Source organism: Neodiprion fabricii, chromosome 4, assembly GCF_021155785.1.
Source record: "Neodiprion fabricii isolate iyNeoFabr1 chromosome 4, iyNeoFabr1.1, whole genome shotgun sequence".
NCBI classification, from domain to species: domain Eukaryota; kingdom Metazoa; phylum Arthropoda; class Insecta; order Hymenoptera; family Diprionidae; genus Neodiprion; species Neodiprion fabricii.
The window spans coordinates 30,251,549-30,272,240 of NC_060242.1; the positions used below are offsets into that span (position 1 = coordinate 30,251,549).

Sequence of the window (20,692 nt, forward strand, 5' to 3'; positions counted from 1 at the left end):
TTTCAAACATGAGGTATCAAAGTGTTTTGTTGAAAAAATACTTTTTGTCCCGATTAACGTAAGTTAAATGTTAGAAAAATGTGAGTTACTGATAAGCGAACCGTCTTATTTACATTAATACTATGAAAGTTGCTTACGCTCGATCGAACAATTTTAACTGGAGGTATAATTTATTGTCAAGTTGGATGGGATAGCCAATTTTGAGGACAGTTGGATATCCTATAGATATGAAATAAAAAATAGTTCGGACTCGGAAAAATGGAAATCTCGTTCCATGTATGATCAGCGTAAAGAAGGTTCGATTGATTTAAAAAATACGAGTCCTGCTGGCCGATTTAACGTAGATTTGCCCACATGTATGATGCGTACACATTGCAGCAAACAGACGGATAAGATACCATTGTGAGGAGTATTACTCGAAATTGATAATGCCGTAAAACAACGACGGTAAAAGTAAAAATTTCATCAGTCGTAAGTATAGTACGAGGAAAGAACGTGAACCCGGCAAGTACAAATCCATGTTAAATATTTGCTTTCCATCTGACTGATGCAAAATATTCCTTTGCATTATTTGAACTGGTTAAGAAAGTAATTCAAAATATGTCACCATTTGAAATTTAAACCCACAATGAAACAATTTCCTGAATCTTTCACGTGAGAAACAAAAAAGAAAATCTGGACTTTGAGACTTTTGCTGCAACTCAGTCAGTCTTGTATGAAATCGCATGATTCAGTTTGTTATCGCCTGTGTAACGACGGTCCAAAAATAGTTACATGATCGCAAACAATGGTTTTACGAAGATTCAACTGCTCGTCATTGCGTTGACTACAGAACGTAGGAGGAAATTCCGGAAACTACTGATCAGCATAAGTTATCAGAAATTTATTGCACAGGGTCCGGCTGACTCTGTAGGCACAATTCATCGCTACGAATAATCGAAACAGTTCGAATGAATTTTCACCCAACAATAAAGTCTCTTAATTCAGGTAATAAATTCAGTCGGTGATGAAATATTATCCTAAAAATATGATACTTGACGTGAAAGTTATTTAGGGTAAATTGAAGAAGGTTTGTAAATTGCAAGACACGCATTTTCTGTTCTCACTATTTTTTAGGCCGACCAGCTATGTTACAAAAATAAACTTGTTTGCTGCGGACAGACAGTTCGTCGTGCGTAATTTTCACGTCACAGGTAAAACCTAGGCCACATCTGCGAATGACCTTGAGATGAAAAGAAAAACCTACTTCAAATGCATCGCAATGCATAGCCTTGGAGAGAATATCTTCACGTACTCTGACAATGAGTCGGATGGTCTTACCCACGCCGAGACGCTGTCAATTGGCTCAAACGGTCCTCGTTCAAGCCTCAACAATCTACAAGTCTCTACCATCTCAACGTTTAAAACTGAGGTGTATACATACGTATACAAAATCACAGTTTGTTGAAAGCACATAAGGCTTATTGCAGATATTTATTTCGTCTGGCTCTACAGAAGATGGCAGACTTCGAGAGCACTCTTCCGTAGTTGGAGAGCTCTGTGCGGCGTGTACCTTATCTGAGAACAAGGAAAACATCGCAATATTGGCGAATTTAACGAAACAAATATTTGAAGAGGAGAATTGAAAAAGACTTGAATTGTAAGTGCCGTTAAAAAAAATAAATAAATACAATCTGCAGCCGAAGTCAGGCAACTATACGTACAGCAAAACGACAGTTTTTAAAAATTTAAGCACTTGCAGCCTTTTTTAATTCATTCTCGTAATTTTTGCAATCGAGAATTTATTCAACCACTGACATTGTCATTTTGAAAACAATACTACAAATATACTATTAATGCGAACTGTGTTAATTAGTTCTGAGATTCAGAGCTTAAATAATTGAGATCACGAAGATATACGATGAAAACTAACATTCGCTCAATAAAATTTCATGAGAATTCAATTCTTTTCATTATTTTACGCTGAAATTCCATCCCTGAAAATGGTAAGCAAAAAAACTGTATTTTTGTGGCTAGAAAATCTGGAAAGTTCAGGAGTTATTAGAGTGATAATGTAGTGGACATCTTAGAGAAGAGAACTTTTCCATATCTTAATTTCGGCATTATCAGTGGGCGTCGTTTGCATTGTCTGTTGATATGCCGACGTTTCATTTATCCTAACATACTCGCATACATCGCTCGCATACGTCATAATGTGTACAGCTGTCAAGGCCTTTGGTTGGATTAGACTCACTTCCGTCCGACGGAGGTTGCCGATCGATATAAGCTCACTTGTACGCGAAATCCACGCAAGAACAATTCGCCTGTAATAAAACAGGTATTTTGTGAAAATATCAAAATATCTCGTCAAAACACTTTTCTCTTAACTTCGAAAGATTTTAAGAGCACAATAAATTTTATGAGAAATATTTCGCTTAACACAGATGTGAGCCATTGTATATTTCGGTTTCAATTAATTGCCATTTCAATGACCAGCTACAACAAAGCTACGAAAAATGAAATAGGTACAATGCAAATTGTTTCGCTTTTCTTACGAGGCAAATTTTCTTGTAAGATAAGTCCGGATAAAAATATATTACTGTATTCTTTATGAGAATTTCAGTTATGTAAACTCAGAAATTATGTTTGACTCATTGTTGAAACATTTTAATTCAGCGATCCGTAAATTCAACTTGTTATTTGGTGGGTCGGTTGCTATTGCATAATATACATTCAGCCTGCAGGCTGCTACCAATTAATTGAATAGCATCGGCTGGTTTCGGTAAAGAGAATCGCTGACATATCACTGAAGTCGCAGCGTAAGTTGCAACACACATCAGATGAAGTATGTAATTTTCCAGAAACAATTGCTCGTTTATAACGAAGAATTCGCGCCAAAGTTATTGTTTATATCCGATAAACAAAGCTTAGGTAGGAGAAGCGTTTATGACGAAGGGTGGCAAAATTTGCTTACAACATTCGTGCCCTTTCGAATCGTGCAATCAAGAAAATTGTTTTCAATTGTTTGAGCCGAAAATTTTAATTCCGAAAGAAGGGCTTAAAATACGCAAAGGTCAGCCCTCGGCCCCTTGATTTTGGTCATATCGGAAAAATGATTGCACGATTCTTAATTAAGCGAAAATCATGCGCTCTCAGATTATACGGTACAAACAGTTTTCACGCAAAATCCTCATCACTAGTTCTTAGCACAAAAATCTTTCGCTGGATTTGTTCTCTGCATTTCGAAAAAGATACGTTATTTATGCGAAAACTATGCAGTCTCCACTTGCAAACTTAAATTTTATTCCAATAACAGAATCCTTTATGCGCCAGCGAATATCGACTTCGTGAAAATTGTTAAATCGTAGTGTTTCGGATGCGACGACTTATATTTCCGTCAGCGATCCTTTCCGCCGAATCCTGAACAGCTTCGATTTTTCATTCGGTAATTGCCACTCCAATACAGAATTCTCTGTTTGCCAGTGAATATACGAACGATTTTTGGATGGAGCGCCAACTCGGGTTATGGACAAGGGGTGTGATACTTGAAGGGCGTACGAGATGTAGCAGGTCGGCCATATCGACGGAAACTTTTCGGGCACCACTTTGAAAATTCGATCGTTATTACTCAACAACTTGTTTCTCGACAGATTTTAGCAATTAGTAATTTCTATGGCATATTTTTTCCACCAATACCGTATATGATTTTACCCCGGACTAGCTGTGTACTTCAATAATTCTAAATATTTTTAAAAGTTGAATTTTATCTATAAGAAGAAATATGATTATTTTCTCTGAAAAACAATTAAGATTAAAGTACTATATCTATAATCCAGATGGATCCAATTTATTCGTTGAGAAAATTTTGGTGTAAAATTCGTATCTCCATTTGAAATCACAATGGCTTGTTTTCTTATTCTTTTCAATTCTGTGTTCGTCAATTGAGAAAGGAGGAGGATTCAAATTTACCTGAACGAGTTTTCACTAATTTTCACGTATATTCCATTTCACCGAAAGTCAATTGAGAACTCAAACTTACGTCTGATGCTCCGTGCAACGGCAATTCTACTGTCCGAAGAGTTGCAGACTTGTTAGTCTAGTCAAAATAGGATTTCACTTGTAAATCCGTCCATCGCCTTCGCAGTCATAACTTGCATTATTTTGTAAAATTATACATATTTGACTCATGAAAGTGATAATATTAATTGAACTGTTCGATCGACCACTACAAAACCATTTTGAAAATAATTGTTTTTCCAATCACACGTAACAAATGCCTTTTGTGATTGAATTCCTCCGAATTACAAAATACAAAAGTATCGAGTCATCAGGGTTTTTATTTATCATAGTTCTCATACCATCGAACGTTATTTAATGAATGTGATTTAGTCAAAATAAGAATGTGCAGTTAAGTGACGTAGTCCGAATGGCCAACATCGTAAAAAATTAGTTACGCGTAATGTTACTAATCGTAAGTCAAACTGCCGCAATGCGTTCAAATCACGTAAAATTATTCTGGTGTTTCAAATTCGTATTAAATATCAGGGTACAACGTGACGTGGAAAATTCGAACATTTTTATCACTTCCGGGCAGTAACTAGTTTTCAGAATTGATAAGATGTAACGCACAGAGCCAGAGATAGTAGACTAACAGGTGAATCCAATTGTCCCATGTACTTAAATTATTTCATCCACCACACCCCAAAATCGTTTACTAACTTGAGAAACTATAATACAAGTAATTTCTTTTGGCTAGTTCGCTTATTTTGCGTGGCGTACCACTCATGGAAATACTAATAACTACGCTGCCGGCACTTTCTTTTTCAACTAACGATAAAGCACTTTTACGTAAGTTATCATCAACAATTGAGCGAATGGCAACAACCACGATATCGTTTGTTGTATAGCAATGGCTACTGTACTTTGTTACCTACTGTCGATAAAAGAGAACCTTACCGATAGCGTCGACTGTACTCGTATGTGGGTATATTTTCAATCACCACCGCTGGTTGATGATCTACCGACATTTTCACGACCGTCTATCGATCGTCATGAATCACCTGTTCAAACCCACAGCGTTTTTCTCGTGTGATTGAGCCACGCGTCTCTCTAGCATTTCTTTACTATATTTAGCTGTTACTTCGCAATGCTAGTTTTATTTATCGCAGACTTGCCGTGATTTCCCAAAATTCGAGAAATCTGTGCACGTCTTGCCTATTTTCCGTAACGAAAGTTGGAAAAATTGTACCGAGAACGTTAATATAGATAGAGAAATTCACTGACAATTAGTTAACTATTGAATAACATTATTGAATTTGGTAGATTATTAGTCAGAATGAAGATAAAAATTTTCACACTTTCTCGTACTTATAGCTACATGTAGGGAAGATAGGCATGTGTCCACACGGTTCTCAATGTTGAGATTCTAAGGTGTTTAATGTCTAGTGAAAGTAAAGCTGGCCCACCGAGCGTTCACCCTGGATTGAGAAAATTTCTACCTCTCGTCAGAAACACGCCGATCGTGCATCCACTTTTACGATTCTAAAATAATCATGTAGATTATCTATTCTCTACTTAAACTCTGGCTTAACAAAATGATATACATCTATGTCAGTTAATCACCGGCACGGCATTGTTTCTTGGTTTTACTTTAAAAATATGTGCAACATAAGCAGAATTTCATAGGGGGAACGATATTCCGACGGTAGAGTTGCGTACAATGTATGGATATATTATTATGTTGATGGCTGACCGAAGTAGGGTTAATAGGTAGCATATAACTTGGAGCCAATTATTCCATCGTCATTTGCAGAATTATTCAGTTCACTCTCTGTAACACACCGTACAACGGAAATGTAATAATTAGCATCATGTACAGCAATACATGTATGTAAATATACTATGTACATATGTCTGACGTGTACCTGACTAATTATGAATATAACTGGTATCAGCTGGTAATTTTCGCTAATCGCTTCAAACATTTTTTTAACTGGTTTTTAGCATCATTTTTTAATCTTCATCCATCACTGTATAACGCGTGGCATAATTTGATGGCTAAGCATCAGATTGCAAATTGGATGCCAACTTTTGTTCTCTACACTACCAGAATATGTGTCGAATTGTTTCAAAGTTTGAAAAGAAAAAGAGTGATGCTGGAAGCTTTTTGAAGAACTCTAATTATCAACTTTATTTGACCGAGGTCTAGAAAGTTACCGAATACAATCAATCCAAACAGTCTGCAGAAAAATATTCGTTTCACGAAACTTTTCTGATGGTGAGATTTCGTGTCCGTCCAGCAGGTTTGAAATTTTACCGACGTATCCCCTTAATGATAGATAAAAGCGAGGAGCCAAATGACTGAATAAAGCTTCACCGGGTTTAAAATATTCTTCGCAGAATTATCCAAGCTCAACAAAGTGATAAAAAAAGTAATAACAACGTGGTGGAACAAAAATATACATCGCGAGTGACTGTGGTTAACTCATTATAACACTATACCATCTTGCCACTCGGTGTAGTATGAGTGATTTCGGAAGCGCGATTTTATGAGGCAACGTGGCGTGTCTATGCAATAACAATTATTGTTTTAATCTTTAAACTGGTGAATGTATAGGTAGGTATGTATAACCAAAGTATAATAGCTGTTTGCGATATGTTAGGACGGTTAGTCCAGGTGTGCGAAGTTTCACGATGATTAACAGCGCTCTAACTTAACCAATGGCAGATTATTTCTGTTTTCTTGACCTAACTCGTAAATCTTTAAAGATCGCACCTACATTATTGTACTGCAGTTTACGTTTTCGATCTCCGATTCGAACTTCCGCTGACGTCACGACTCATTTCATTCTTCAGACCTCTCTTGCGCAAAGTACTCTAAACCGATATTGTTTTTATCGCTGGGCGTGAGGGGCAATAATATAGGGGAAAATTTTTGTCATATAGTTTCTTCATAGAAATGAGCGCATATTTTCGTAAGATCAAAAGACTTTTCTTCGCGTCAAATAGCGGATGACTATGAAATAATTAAAAATGAAGTTGGAACGAAAACGTGAAAAATTAGACGCTGCTGGTCATTTTATACATATACGCATAACAACGCGTGGGTGCGAATATTGTAATCCATTTAGGAATCTTCGTTGAAAAAAAAAGTTTTCCGCAGACCTTCGTTTCTGGTGGCCTGACAGGTAAAGAATGAATACCTCGAGGTTCGTAGGGGTCGGTTCTCCCCACCACCGAGCCAGCTGTAGTACGGAGATGAAGGGGCGAGAGCCGTACGATAGCGCTTTCTGCCGGCTGCCGCCTGAAACTCGGCCCTCTAATACCTCGACGAGTTTCAGTTGCGTTCAGTCAGTGTTGAGCGCGCGGCGAGCGCGAATGGATCGTCTTATTCGCCGTCGCTCTAAGTTACGAACTTTGTGTAGCGAAGACTCGGTCAAAGTCTTGACGAACAGTTCGAAACGGGTTCGGACGGTCGCGATATCGACGCGAAGTGATAATTGAACAAGGGATAAGGAAAAAACGAAGAAGAAGGGGGACGAGAACCCCCGAGTTCCGTTGAAGTAACAGTAAAGATTACAATCAGTGAAAGTGTAACGAAAGTTCGTCGGCACGGTGTGCTCGATAGCTACGTGCCAACCAACCCCTACGAGACATGGGCAGTTTTGTTTTATCGTGACGCACAGTGTGCCAGCCAGCGGTAAAAATACCAAACCGTTTGATTTTTGTTCCGTTTTTCTTCGGTTCAAGTTTATTTCCATTCGTTCATACCCCCCGCCCCTTGTCTCGCCGTTCCGTCGGAAAATCTTCACACGATGCTCACAGTGCTGTGTTCGCCCTCGTGGAAGTGGAGTGCTAGTGTGGTGGTTATCTGTTTCGTACTGTCCTCCGGGGTGCGGGGCACCTGCCACTGGGCCCCGGAAGGAAACGACACGCGATCCGCCGTCTGCGCGCTTCTCAAGCTCAACTCGTCGGCAATCGGCACCCTTCTGCCCGCCCTCGACGGCGCTCTCAAGCTCAGGCTGACCTGCAGCAACGTTCACCACTTCGAGAGTCTGATATCAACCGAGAGCTGGCACCGTCTGAGCGGTCTTCACGAGCTCCACGTCGACGGGTGCAAGCTGCTGCGGTTGCCGGCCTCTGCGTTCCAACCCCTCGCCGAGCTCAAGCGGCTCACGCTCCAGACGTTGAACACGGAGTGGGGCACCGGTCGTACCCTCGAGCTCGTCCCCGGCGCCCTTGCCGGCCTCCGGGAGCTGCAGACCCTCGAGATCGTATACAGCAACCTGCGAGTCCTGCCGCCGAATGTTTTATGCGAGCTCGGGAATCTCCAGGTCCTGAACCTCACGGGAAATCACCTACGGGAGATCAGCGAAGTCGGCCTCGCCGACAGCCGGGCTAATCGTGCCAAATGCCACGCGGATATTCGGGCCCTGGATTTGTCTCACAACGAGATCCGAAGCCTCCCGGAAGAGAGTCCGTTGTCCGGTTTGCGCCAACTGCAGGAGCTCCACCTCCAGCACAATTCCATCGGTGAAATCGCCAGCGATGCGCTCACCGGACTCACCAGCCTTCGCCTCTTCAACGTTAGCTACAACGGCCTAGGCTCGTTGCCCGAGGCCCTCTTCGCCAGCACCTGCGACCTCCGGGAGGTGCATCTGCAGCACAACGAGCTCCGCGATCTTCCCCGGGGAACGTTCACCAGACTCGAGCAGCTGCTGGTACTGAATTTAGCCGGGAACACGCTCGGGAGCGATCGGGTGGACGAGACTACCTTTCTGGGCTTGATTCGTCTGATAGTCCTCGATTTGTCCCACAACGCTCTGACTCGCATCGACGCCCGCATGTTCAAGGATCTCTTCTTCCTCCAGATCCTTGATCTCCGGAACAACTCGATCGGGCACATCGAGAGCAACGCCTTTCTGCCTCTCTACAATCTGCACACCTTGGAGCTTTCCGAAAATCGGCTCCACTCGATCGGACCTCAGCTATTCAACGGACTGTTTGTTCTGAGCCGGTTGACTCTTTCCGGAAACATGATCGTCTCCGTTGATCCGATGGCCTTTCGGAACTGTTCCGATCTCAAGGAGCTCGATCTCAGCGGAAACGCGCTCAGCACAGTTCCGGAGGCGCTCCGCGATCTTGCGTTCCTGAAGACCCTCGACCTCGGCGAGAATCAAATCAGCGAATTTCGCAACGGATCCTTCCGGAATCTGCACCAGCTCACCGGGCTCCGTTTGATCAGCAACAACATCGGGAACCTGACGCGCGGCATGCTTTGGGACCTGCCGAATCTGCAGATATTGAATCTCGCCAGAAACAAAGTGCAGCACGTCGAGCTCGACGCGTTCGAACGGAACACGAGGCTCGAGGCGATTCGGCTCGACGGGAATTTTCTATCGGACATAAACGGCGTGTTCACAAGCATCGCCAGTCTCCTGCTTCTCAATCTGTCGGAGAATCACATCGAGTGGTTCGACTACGCGTTCATACCCAACAATCTCAAGTGGCTCGACGTTCACGGGAATTTCATCGAAAGTCTGGGAAATTATTACGGTATAAGTGATCTAAAAGTGAGGACACTCGACGCCAGTCACAACCGGATTACCGAGCTTTCACCAATCGCGATACCGGACAGTGTTGAACTCTTGTTCATAAACAATAATTACATCAGCCTTGTGCGGCCGAACACCTTTACCGGCAAAGTGAATCTCACCCGCGTCGACATGTACGCGAACATGATCGAGACCATGGAACTTACGGCTCTACGTCTGACTCCGGTTCCCGCCGGAAAGTCCCTCCCCGAATTTTACATCGGCGGAAATCCGTTCAACTGTAACTGCTCGATGGACTGGCTTCCGGTGATAAACAACATGACCGCGCTTCGTCAGCATCCGCGAGTCATGGACCTGGACAACGCGATGTGCCGTGTATCCGGGCCGCGAGGCACGGCGATCGTTCCCGCCATCGAGGCGAGACCCGAGCAATTTTTGTGCCGTTACGAAGCTCACTGTTTCGCCCTCTGCCATTGCTGCGACTTCGACGCCTGCGACTGCGAGATGACCTGTCCGTCGGACTGCAAGTGCTACCACGACCAGACCTGGAACACCAACGTCGTCGACTGCTCGGGTCTGGGCGCTCCGGAAATTCCCCGGCGAATTCCCATGGACGCGACGGAGGTTTACCTCGATGGAAACGATCTGCGGGAGCTCCAAAACCACGTGTTCATCGGGCGGAAGAACATGCGAGTTTTGTACGTGAACGGTAGCGGGATAGAGTCGATCCAGAATCGGACGTTCAACGGACTGAACAACCTGCAGACGCTTCATCTCGAGGACAACAGGATACACGACCTGAAGGGATTCGAGTTCGAGCACTTGTCGCACCTGCGAGAGCTCTACCTCCACAACAACCTGATCGGATTCGTGAGCAACGTTACCCTGGTCCCGCTGAGATCCCTCGAGATACTGCGACTCGACGGTAACAGGCTCGTCACGTTTCCCATCTGGCAGCTGACCCTGAACGTTCGTCTGACCGAGCTGTCTCTCGGGAGCAACCCGTGGTCCTGCAGATGCAAGTTTCTGCAGGAGCTTACCACCTGGGTGTCGGAGAACGCGCACAAGGTCGTTGACTCGACGGACGTGTGGTGCGACAACAACGAAACCCGGCCCGCCTATCGACGTCGCCTCGACGTGAACGAGACCGCCTGTTCGGACTACTTTGCCCAGGGTGGTGTCATTGAGAGTATAATGGTCTCCGACTACCTTCCCATGGTCGCGGCCACCCTCTCGGCGGTCCTCCTCCTCCTCGTGGTCACTGTCCTAGCCTTCATATTCCGAGAACCGGTGCGAACGTGGGCTTACTCGCGTTACGGTGTCCGGTTGTGGGCAAAGGCTGCGCCGCCCGACGACCGGGAGCGACTTTACGACGGGTACCTTTGCTACAGTCCGAAGGACGAGGACTTCGTCCTGCGATCGCTGGTCGCCGAGCTCGAACACGGTGCCGGGGCCGGAAGCGGCGGTCTGAGGCTCTGCCTCCATCACCGGGATCTTCCCTGCCTGAGAGCCGCGGCTCCCGTCGTCCTGGAAGCGGCCGAGGCCTCGAGGAGGGTGCTGATCGTCCTGACGCGAAATTTCCTACAGACGGAATGGTCGCGGTTCGAGTTCCGCGCGGCGGTACACGAGGCGCTTCGCGGTCGACCCGGGCAGCTGGTCGTCGTACAGGCAGGGCCGGTCGCCCCGGAGGCGGAGTCCGACCCGGAGCTGAGGCCGTACCTGAGGACGGCGGTGAGGCTGCGCTGGGGTGAGAAAAGGTTCTGGGAAAGGCTCAGGTTCGCGATGCCCGCGGGCGATGCGCTACGTCGCAAACCCTCGTCCCTCTACAGACGCAACGTGAATACCTACACCCTCGAGGGCCGCCCCGAGAAGGGCACGCCGACGCTCCGGGTCCACGGACACATCGCCGGTCACCATCACCCCCTCTTCAAGGATTCACCGGAGCTCCTCCAGGCGCCCCCGGCGTATTCGAGCACGGCCACGCTCCAGAGCCACAATAACGGCAGGCTGGAGATCGCCGGCAGGGAAACGCCCGGAAGCACCGCCACTCCGAGTCCCAGACTGACGGTGAACCACGCGTACCAGGAAACCGGCCTCGAGGGCGCCGGGAACGCGGGCAGGCGGCCCCTGTCCGAGCACATTTACTCCTCCATAGACTCGGACTATTCGACGCTCGAGAGAAACGCGTGGCGGCAGCAACAACCCCCGCCCCCCGGACAAGCCTATCTTGTGTAGTTCGTTTTTCGCCATTATATTATGATCCTTACCCGCCCGCAAAACCCGCCTGCCTGACGCTCGAGTTTGTTATAACCATCGTAATCGTAATATTCGTAATATCCGTAATAACGATAATATTATTAATAATGATTAAAAACAATAACAATAACGATAATAATGCTAATAATATTCGTAAGCATAATGATATTATTATTAATTAAAGATAACAATAATATTAATAATAATAACAATAATAATAACAATAACAATAATGACGCTAATAATAACTGTATCAATAACGTTGAAATTAATATCGATAATTCATCATTGTCACTGTAATACTTACGTACACAATTAATCTATGTATATATCATTATGCATATAATAATAGGTGCTCCCCTATTGCTGTGACTGCTGCAGTGCTGCATTTTGTAAAACTACCACACTGGCCTACCTCGCCAATGACTGATTATTAATTAATTAATTAATCAATTAAAATACCTAATTTTATGCTTGATAAATGAAATGGTTACGTGATTGCCTATATATAATACGCTCGTGACAAGGCTGTAAATATTTACTTATCTATATATATATATATATATGTGTATATATGATTGTACGTATGTATACGCACACAAATACGTATATGTATATAATAAGTGTATCTATATGCATATATAGACGTATACACGAAGTATAAGAAATGTGTATAAATCGAATTAAAAGTTAGCGTCAAGTGTGGAGCAGATGACGCGAGGCGCGTAAAAGCCCTGCGCGTAGTCTTAGGGTCCTCTGAATTTAGGTAGGAAATTTTTTGTAATTTTATATGATTGAGAGCGAAGCCTGTTGTACGATATGTAAATATGTATTATCGCCTCGTGTAAGATATACTCACCGTAAAGTTAATAAATAAAACATACCTATCATTATATATTATATATATAATAAATATATATGTATATATATATATACATATATATATAATAAATATATATGTGTGTATTTATATATATGCATATTGTATATCGACTATACTATGATTATTTAAATTGTGTGAATAAATTTATAACTTATGTTAACATTTGAATTGAAATCGAAACGGTAATGTCAACTTCTTATTATCCGTGCTTACTTATACACAATATATATCGTGAAAAATCTCTCGACGATCGCCGTAAGCGGTCAATGAATTTATTATATTATTTTAAGTCGAATTATTTATTTGCCGTTATAATCAGCCAAAGCAGGGCGACAATTTTTATTTTTTTTGTACATTTTTTTCGCTGTAATGAAAACCTGCGGTACTACGGTCTTCGTTGATTTACTCAAACTTGATAAAGTTAAGTTTTTACTTCGTTTCTGACAATAAATTCAATCTTGTCAATTTAATTCTCTTCAGCTGTGTGTTATTTTTCATCAATTTACCTCCATCTACATCATTACATACGCAGACGCGGATCCGTTGTACCAACTCCACGACATCGTAACTAAATCATCCATCCTTCGATACGAGATCAGGCCTGCGGCATCGAATAAGAGATATGCAGTCACACGTGTGTGCAGTGGTTTTCATTCACAGTTAGGAATCTTTTAATTACAGCAATTAATTTCTGGCAAACAACTCGGCCTTCAGCTGCCGTAGTAATGAAACGCTACACTCCTTATCCGGTCGCTAATCTTCGGCCGATTGCCTCACGTGTTGCTTTGATCTATACGCATGTCTAGAACATTTCTATAACTATATCCCGTTTGAAAACATGTGTCTGACGAATACCGGGCTCGATGAAAGTATAGAGGATACTTTTTTCCATTATTCTAGAACGTATTCTACAGAAATACATTTTACAAGGCAACCTACGGAGTAAATACAGATTATGGTATAAAGCTGAAACGTCACGCGGGCAAATCGATACGAATACTCGATCACCAAGTCTAAACTGACCGAATTTCCTTCCGGTGAACAAACACACGAATATACTTTTCCCTCGAACAAACGACCCCTTGAAAATCAATACTAGCCCGACTTCTACAAGTCGGGGAACTGGAATTTCTGGTTCGTCAAGCCGCCTTCTCCTAACTCTCGCTACACGTATATAGGTACTCCAGTATCCTCAATTTCAAAGAACCGATTTAATTAGTGACCTACGGGACATGACACGTCTAGGGTGCTGCGGCATGTCCTTCACCCTTTTTTGTGTCCGTGCTTCCTCCTTGTAATTTGGTCAACGCGGTTAGGCTACAGAATTTTTCGCTCACGCTCGTTGTATTGACACTCTTACAGAGAACAACGAACTGGCGAAATAGTTTAGAAGGTAATCAATCTGCGGTCTGGGCTGAAAATCGTGGCGCCGGATGAAACAATTTCGGGAATCAGGGGTACGTCAGAGTTCATTACTGCGCTCAGGGTTACATGTAGTAAGATAAAGTGCCATTGTCATGTTGTTTCTTTTATTTTTTTCTTCAGTTATTGGTTTATTTAATACCGAAGCCCTGGTTTGTTTTTATGTTGTGAAATCTACTTCGCATCGGTGTTAATATAGTTGGCAACGAAAGTGAAAAGAAGAGTAATTGTTCAGTATTCCTAGATGTTATCTACGGTAAAGCCATCATTCATCTACGTCCAAAGTACGGCGAAAATAAAGCGGGGAAGCAGAAGAGGGAGAAACGTGGGTAAAGAGGGAATCATTGTTTTACTCATATATTTAAATATGAAAATAAGAGTAAGATAATCGATCAGGTTACGTAGATACGGTCTCATGAAGATTCCCTCTATCACGAAACGCCTGATTTTAACTATAAATACTTTGTTTTGCAGGAATGTTTGACTATGTAAGAGGACTCCTTGTGTAAATATCGTTAGTTCAAAGATTACGTCGAAGACAATGAAAACGTGAAAACTTGTCCGTTACAACGTCCGAACCTCTGACAAAACATGTAAAAGCTACCATGTGTTATCTCTGTTGCGCCCTCTCAAGTGTATGCAATTTACGGTGAAACACCAAATGCGGGTCTGCAACCCGATAACGAATAACCGATAGGGCGTGAGGTCAGACTGCGGAAAGGAATGTCGGGGGAGGCGTTGTGGGTATAAGAAACAAAAAGCGGAGGTTAAGCATTTCGAATACCTACGCAACATACGGAGACCAAGGGGGTTGGTGACAAATCGTTTTCGGCGTATAACTCAGTCCTCAGATACTTGTGTGCAGAACCAGGAGCCGCGAGTATGCGCTATCGGTTTAATACCCAACGTGCGATCCGGTGGGCGAATCATCGATCGGCGGGCAGCGACGCCACGAGACGCCACGCGCCGCGCACCTATATTATTAATGGCCTCGCTCGGTGTCGGTGCGATTCACCTGTCCCTCCTTCCTCTTTCGCCCATCGTCTATCCTCCCGCATCTCGTAGATTCGACGGGATCGCGACGTCGGCCCGAGTTTAGCGATAGGAACCGGTTCGATCAGGTGTAATTCTTAGGTCAGGGGACTTTACAAAGCCGGGCCAGAGGCTTAGCTTTACCTCGAGAAAGTCGAGCCGCCGTTGGCCCTGACCGTGCTGTGAGAAGATCCGACAAACAACCGTTTGTCAACTTCCTCTAACGCGCCGGTCAGATTTCTGCGGCAAACAAGATATTTGGCGAGAAAATTATTTTATTCCATTTCTTCATCGGAATTTATCGATCCGTGACGGACAGGAGCGCTCGATCGGTTTCTTTTTCTCCTCTTTAACTTTTGGCTCGCACGATTGTACGAGGCGTGTATCCGATAGTTTTTTGACGAGACAAACGTGCACACCCTTGTATATACGCAACGTTGCGTGCCGGGCTAATTCAGTTATTGCATAGAGTTCCTGAACGCTCGTTAATTCCGTATTGTCGCGGCAGTTTGGAGGAATTATGAGAAGGAAACGTCGGATGAAAAAAGAATGAAAAAAAATAACCGATACACCGCCTCTCGTATACTTCCGGAAATTTATCGGTCACGCTTATTGTCGGCTCGGAGCCGGGTGCGTGCCTTTCAGGGATTAGTTTTTAGACGTCGCTACATTCGATACCTATACCTGACTTTTCCTCGTTTGCGTATTAGCGGGAGCTTAACGAGCCCCCAGGTTTTACTTTAGGTTACCATCAGGCTCCGCGTTCGCGAATATTAAAGAACCGGATCATGCGGATTTGTGCGAGGAACAATTTCCGTTTACGCCACTGGGTTATACGATGGCAGGAGGAAAACGTTGCTGCAAAGAACATCGCTTGTTAACTCCTGTACCGCCAACGCGATGGCGGTGAATTAAAAAATTGGTCGAAACTTGGAAACGGATATTCATACACGTATGCGCGAGGCCATTAAATAAACAATTATTAATTACAACTTTTTTATTTGCGTTTATCAGACAATGCGTAGCAATGAAAAAAACACGTAATTCGCCACAAGCGATTTATTATCTCAGTTTTCGAATAATACGGAAATACGTTACAACTTTATTCGAATTGAGTATGATTTTTTTTTTTATTATCGTGGATATTATTCTTTTGTCCGCCGTACATGGCCGTAAAGGCTGCTCTCGGCACAACCAGGTCGTCAAGCAAGTAGGTAATATTCCAATGTATAATTCATATTTGTGAATGATACAGTCATAATTTTATCCTCAACTCTTCTGGAAACCTTTCATTCTCACTCCGGATTATTATCTTCCAATCACCTATTTCGATTATTTTATGAATCAAATTTTTCACGGACTTTACAAATTCTTGGTAACTTCAAATACCAACGTATACGTCCGTACAATTCGAAATCGAATGCAATCACGTTTCATGCGTCAGATTGATTAAAATTTATGATCTTGGACACTAAATAACTCCATCAAGCGTCGTCATTACTGCACTTAAGGTTCTTGAAATTTTATAGCAGAAGTTATCGGGACAGGATCTTCGAAATAGACGTACCGCGTCGCAGTTGCAAGGGGAATTAATTGACTATCGGAAATAATTTGGTAAGAATTAACCGATCCATCTATGCATCTACGATGCGTACGACTACACGTGTAGGTACGGAATGACGCGTGTATCTGTTCATACGGAAATCGGGCACCGAAATACGTCTGTATAATAAGGGTGAATTATAGTTATGTATGTAGTACCGCAGACAAAGGTGATGGCGGAGGCGGTCGGGGGCCTTACCTGAGTTCGAAACGGTTTCGAGTGCGGCAGGTGACAAGTGGACCACCGTAGGGCCTCGGAGAATTACATAAATAAACGCCAGTTAACATCAGGCGGGTCAGATAACATCGCCGAGGAGAGGAAGAGGAAGAGGAAGAGGAGGAGGAGGAGGAGGAGGCCTCTCGACGATCGCTGGCCTTTCAGTCCTTCGAACGAGCCTCGGCGTCGCGTCGGCTGGGTTAGATAAAGGAGGTTATATGTGTCTCGTGGCCGGGCGGAGCTTTTGCTTTTCCTGCTTTAATTACGGTGGGACCCGCAGCCGCGGAGGGCGGGCATTCCGTAAAGCGCCGACTGTACTTGGGCTTCAGAGATAAACTCATTAATGCCAAGTCGGAGTACGATTAATCCGCACCACGCTAGACGAAATTCCTGGCCGAAACGTACGTTGGATGCTGCTTTCTATATAATCTGCCGCCAAGGGCTGGAGGCCCGTATGTCTCAGAAATATGACCCATAATGCGGCATTTCGTTTTTTTAATTTGCAATTTCACTCGCAATGATGCCTAGCGATTTTTGGTTATAAGAATGAGCAGAACTCTTTGTGAATGAATAAAAAAAAAATCCGATTTAGTAATCCTTCGCAATTTCGTTCCGCTTCCAATGTGCCGAATGTAAAAAATTTCCTGTCAATCTTGTCTCACGTACTTTGCGCTAAACAAAACAGAAAACATCTAATATAATTATACTTGAATTTATTTACCCAGGTAGCTGCATGAGGTAAAATCACTCTCTGAATACGCGTATTTTTAAGAATCCGTAGATTTTTATTCATGAACCAGTTTACGCTTGAATTATCGACAAAGATTTTTTACACCGAACGTCATGTTTACATCTATTTTAACGCTGGTTTAAATGTTAATTATTCTGAAACATATGTTCAAGCCCGAATACGTACGATATTTCGATATGATTAAATTTGTCCATATAAGTTGAACAAAAAATGGAGTTTACCGATGTACTACTAGCTAGAAAGTAACTACGATTCTGTACTCTTCGTTTTGCTCTATATAAGAAAGAGTCAATAAAACGTGGGAATAAATCCGCATCGTTGAACAGTAAGTCAGAAATTTTACGATGAAGATGAAACTATCCGTGATATGTATGTAGGCTATTCTCCGCGTACGCTAGAATCGCGTAGGAGGGTGAGGAATTTTTATGTCACATCACCGGGATGTAAGGATATACCTATTTCCTTTGCCTCTATATGACCGACGCAGCAACACGAAAGGTGTAAAAATACAGCAATATAATAAACCTAGTATAAGGAATGCTTGATCCCCTGCGTCAGAGATTACATATTTCCTACCCTAGAGCAGGAAAATAATATTATTTTCTTACAGTATGTGGGATGAAACGGCGTGGTAGACTCGAAAAAAGCTCGAAGCTGATTTTCTGGCGTTCATATATGTACTGGCGAATCAAATACAATACACGGCCCTTATTAGTTACGTATTTTCTTGCATCAATCATCGACGATATATGTATGTTAACAAGTTTATTTACGCATTGCTAAACTACCACGAATCTCTACGCATTTCCATACTGACATATCGCTGGCGGTCAGCCACGAATAAATGACCCTGTATAATACAGATCACGAGCTTTGTTTCGCAGATAAAACAATTCACTTCTTTCTTTCTGTTTATTCCAGAAACTCGCACATCCATTGCACATTCTCTTCCATACACCTTTGGTTCACATTATTATTTTCGGAGAAAATAAAGCGAGCTTGGTCGGCAGCCGGTCATCGTGAGTGGGTGAGTATATATGTGTATACATATCGTGGGGGTGATGAAAATGAATTCTGTTTCCTTTTGGTTAATTCACGAGGCACAAATAGCGACACGTGAGGAAAAGGGGTAGACAGGTGGCTGGGCCAATTTCTGAGCCATTATTGGGCACAAGGGTAGGACTCGAACCGTTCGTACGCCGTTGCGACAGTCGTACGCCTGTTTGGTCCGTTTCTTCGCGTGCCTCGATTTTCCGTGGCCATGAGGGGGTCTCTTCTTCGCACCTTCGGAATGACCATGCTGAACGAAGGGCGCGTGACCGATTCGGCGAGACCCGCCCTCTGGAAACCTTTTACGCCACCGGGCAAGAGGCACCCCTGCTTCCGACTTCGAGACTTCGTCTTTTAACGCGGTGCTGAACATTCCTTGTTACATGCGTCGCGTTGGCTTCGAAGTCGCCGTGTGGAAGGCACAAAGAGGGTATGCGCACGCTTCATTTTCCCCGTTTCACTTTTCGCCGACGATTTTCCGCCCCTTTCGCCCTCCATTTTCCACATCTGCATCTCAGGTTATTACACGTATCGGTACGAGTTAGCCGCGGATTCGTCACGTTTGGTGACACCATCTGCGCCGGAGTTCTTCTTCTCCTCTTTCTCTCGCTTTTTTTTTTATTTTTATTCTTACCTTCCTCTCTTTTTTTGACGAGCGTAAAATCAGACCCGCAGCTGCTTCTCTCGGTTACTCGATCCCTTAGACGCGAGCGCACGACGTAACTTGTACTATTTAACGACGCCGCGACGATTCATGCCGCCTTGCATGCGTGCAGGTATCCCCTTACGACATATTTCTGTTATTCATGCACTAAATTCAGGCGATCTGCAGTCTACCTTCATATAAGCGCTACATTGGCTGAAGAAATTTTTCCGACTGCACAGCGACTTCTCGGACGGTACCAGTTTGAGAGAAAAATATTATTCAATATGACGAATAGAATACCGCTAGTTTGTACCCGTGGATACATACACCTACGTATTATGTGTATGCGGCATTTGCACGCAACCGTAGCGGCTCGGGTAAACTTTCGACGATGCGCGAAATGCGGTAGGCTTTGCGTGATAATATGTTATAAATGAAATTATATAGGAGGGAAGAAAAATAATAATAATAGGACAAATGAAGGAGAGGAAAGCAGGAAAGGCACCGAAAAACTACAATCACTGCGAAAGAGGAATAGATATATAGTGAAATCTTTTTTCACGACGCATTATACGTTCTCACCCTTTTTTCACGAAGGTATAATACAGGCTACATCTGATTTTGCTACGATCCCCCTTTTCACTCTATCCTGTTAATTTGATGCACGGGAATATTTTACCGTGTGGGATTTTCTTTGCTTCCTTCAAGCTTGTTTCATTAGGAAAATTATTACCAGAGTCGATTCAGCGCCGCGAAAAAGAGACGCCGGTGGCTAGATTGGGAAGCCTGCAAATTGTCGAGTGACGTAAAATTGTGTAGAATGGGGAAGAGCGTCGCGCCGCGGCGACTGAGAGACACGGTATCAATTACAATCGCAAGCTCTGGGGGTCTGGGCGACGTCAGGCGAAGCACAAAAAGTGCCGTCGAACGCGATCCGACGCATTTCAGAATTCAACCGCTTCAAAGTTGGAAATGTTAATCGAGCAACTAATTAAACCGTATTTTTGTAAGTGCATCGTTCTATTCGAGAAGCTACAACAATAGCTCGGCAAAACGCCGCGCGTATATTATAGAAAGGGAATATCTGACGCTGCGGATACAGGTATACTCGTATACGTACGAGTAATTAAGGAAACGTTGTTCCCTGACGGTAGCTACCGAGATACGCATTTCTCAGATAAAGGAAATTCCTCGGATATTTTCGTGGAAGAAAAATCGACGGCAACGAGAAAGAACTTTACCCGTGGGTATACAGCGATTAAGCATCGGGGGTGTACAGAAACGCTATTGCAGAAATCGA

General features: G+C 43.5%; 1 protein-coding gene and 1 long non-coding RNA gene across 2 annotated transcripts in view; both read left to right on the top strand.

The window, feature by feature from the left end:
• Positions 1-7,301: 7,301 nt before the first annotated feature.
• LOC124179846 (toll-like receptor 7) lies at positions 7,302-13,142 on the top strand. The gene has a single exon (XM_046564648.1). It carries the CDS (start codon positions 7,794-7,796, stop codon positions 11,766-11,768), a length of 3,975 nt encoding a protein of 1,324 aa, XP_046420604.1. The 5' UTR covers positions 7,302-7,793; the 3' UTR covers positions 11,769-13,142.
• Positions 13,143-18,617: 5,475 nt separating this feature from the next.
• Positions 18,618-20,692, top strand: part of LOC124180021 — a 63,954-nt gene continuing 61,879 nt past the window's right edge. The window contains exon 1 of the long non-coding RNA XR_006870187.1: positions 18,618-18,723. This is a non-coding gene — a long non-coding RNA (uncharacterized LOC124180021). The remainder of the gene's footprint in view (positions 18,724-20,692) is intronic.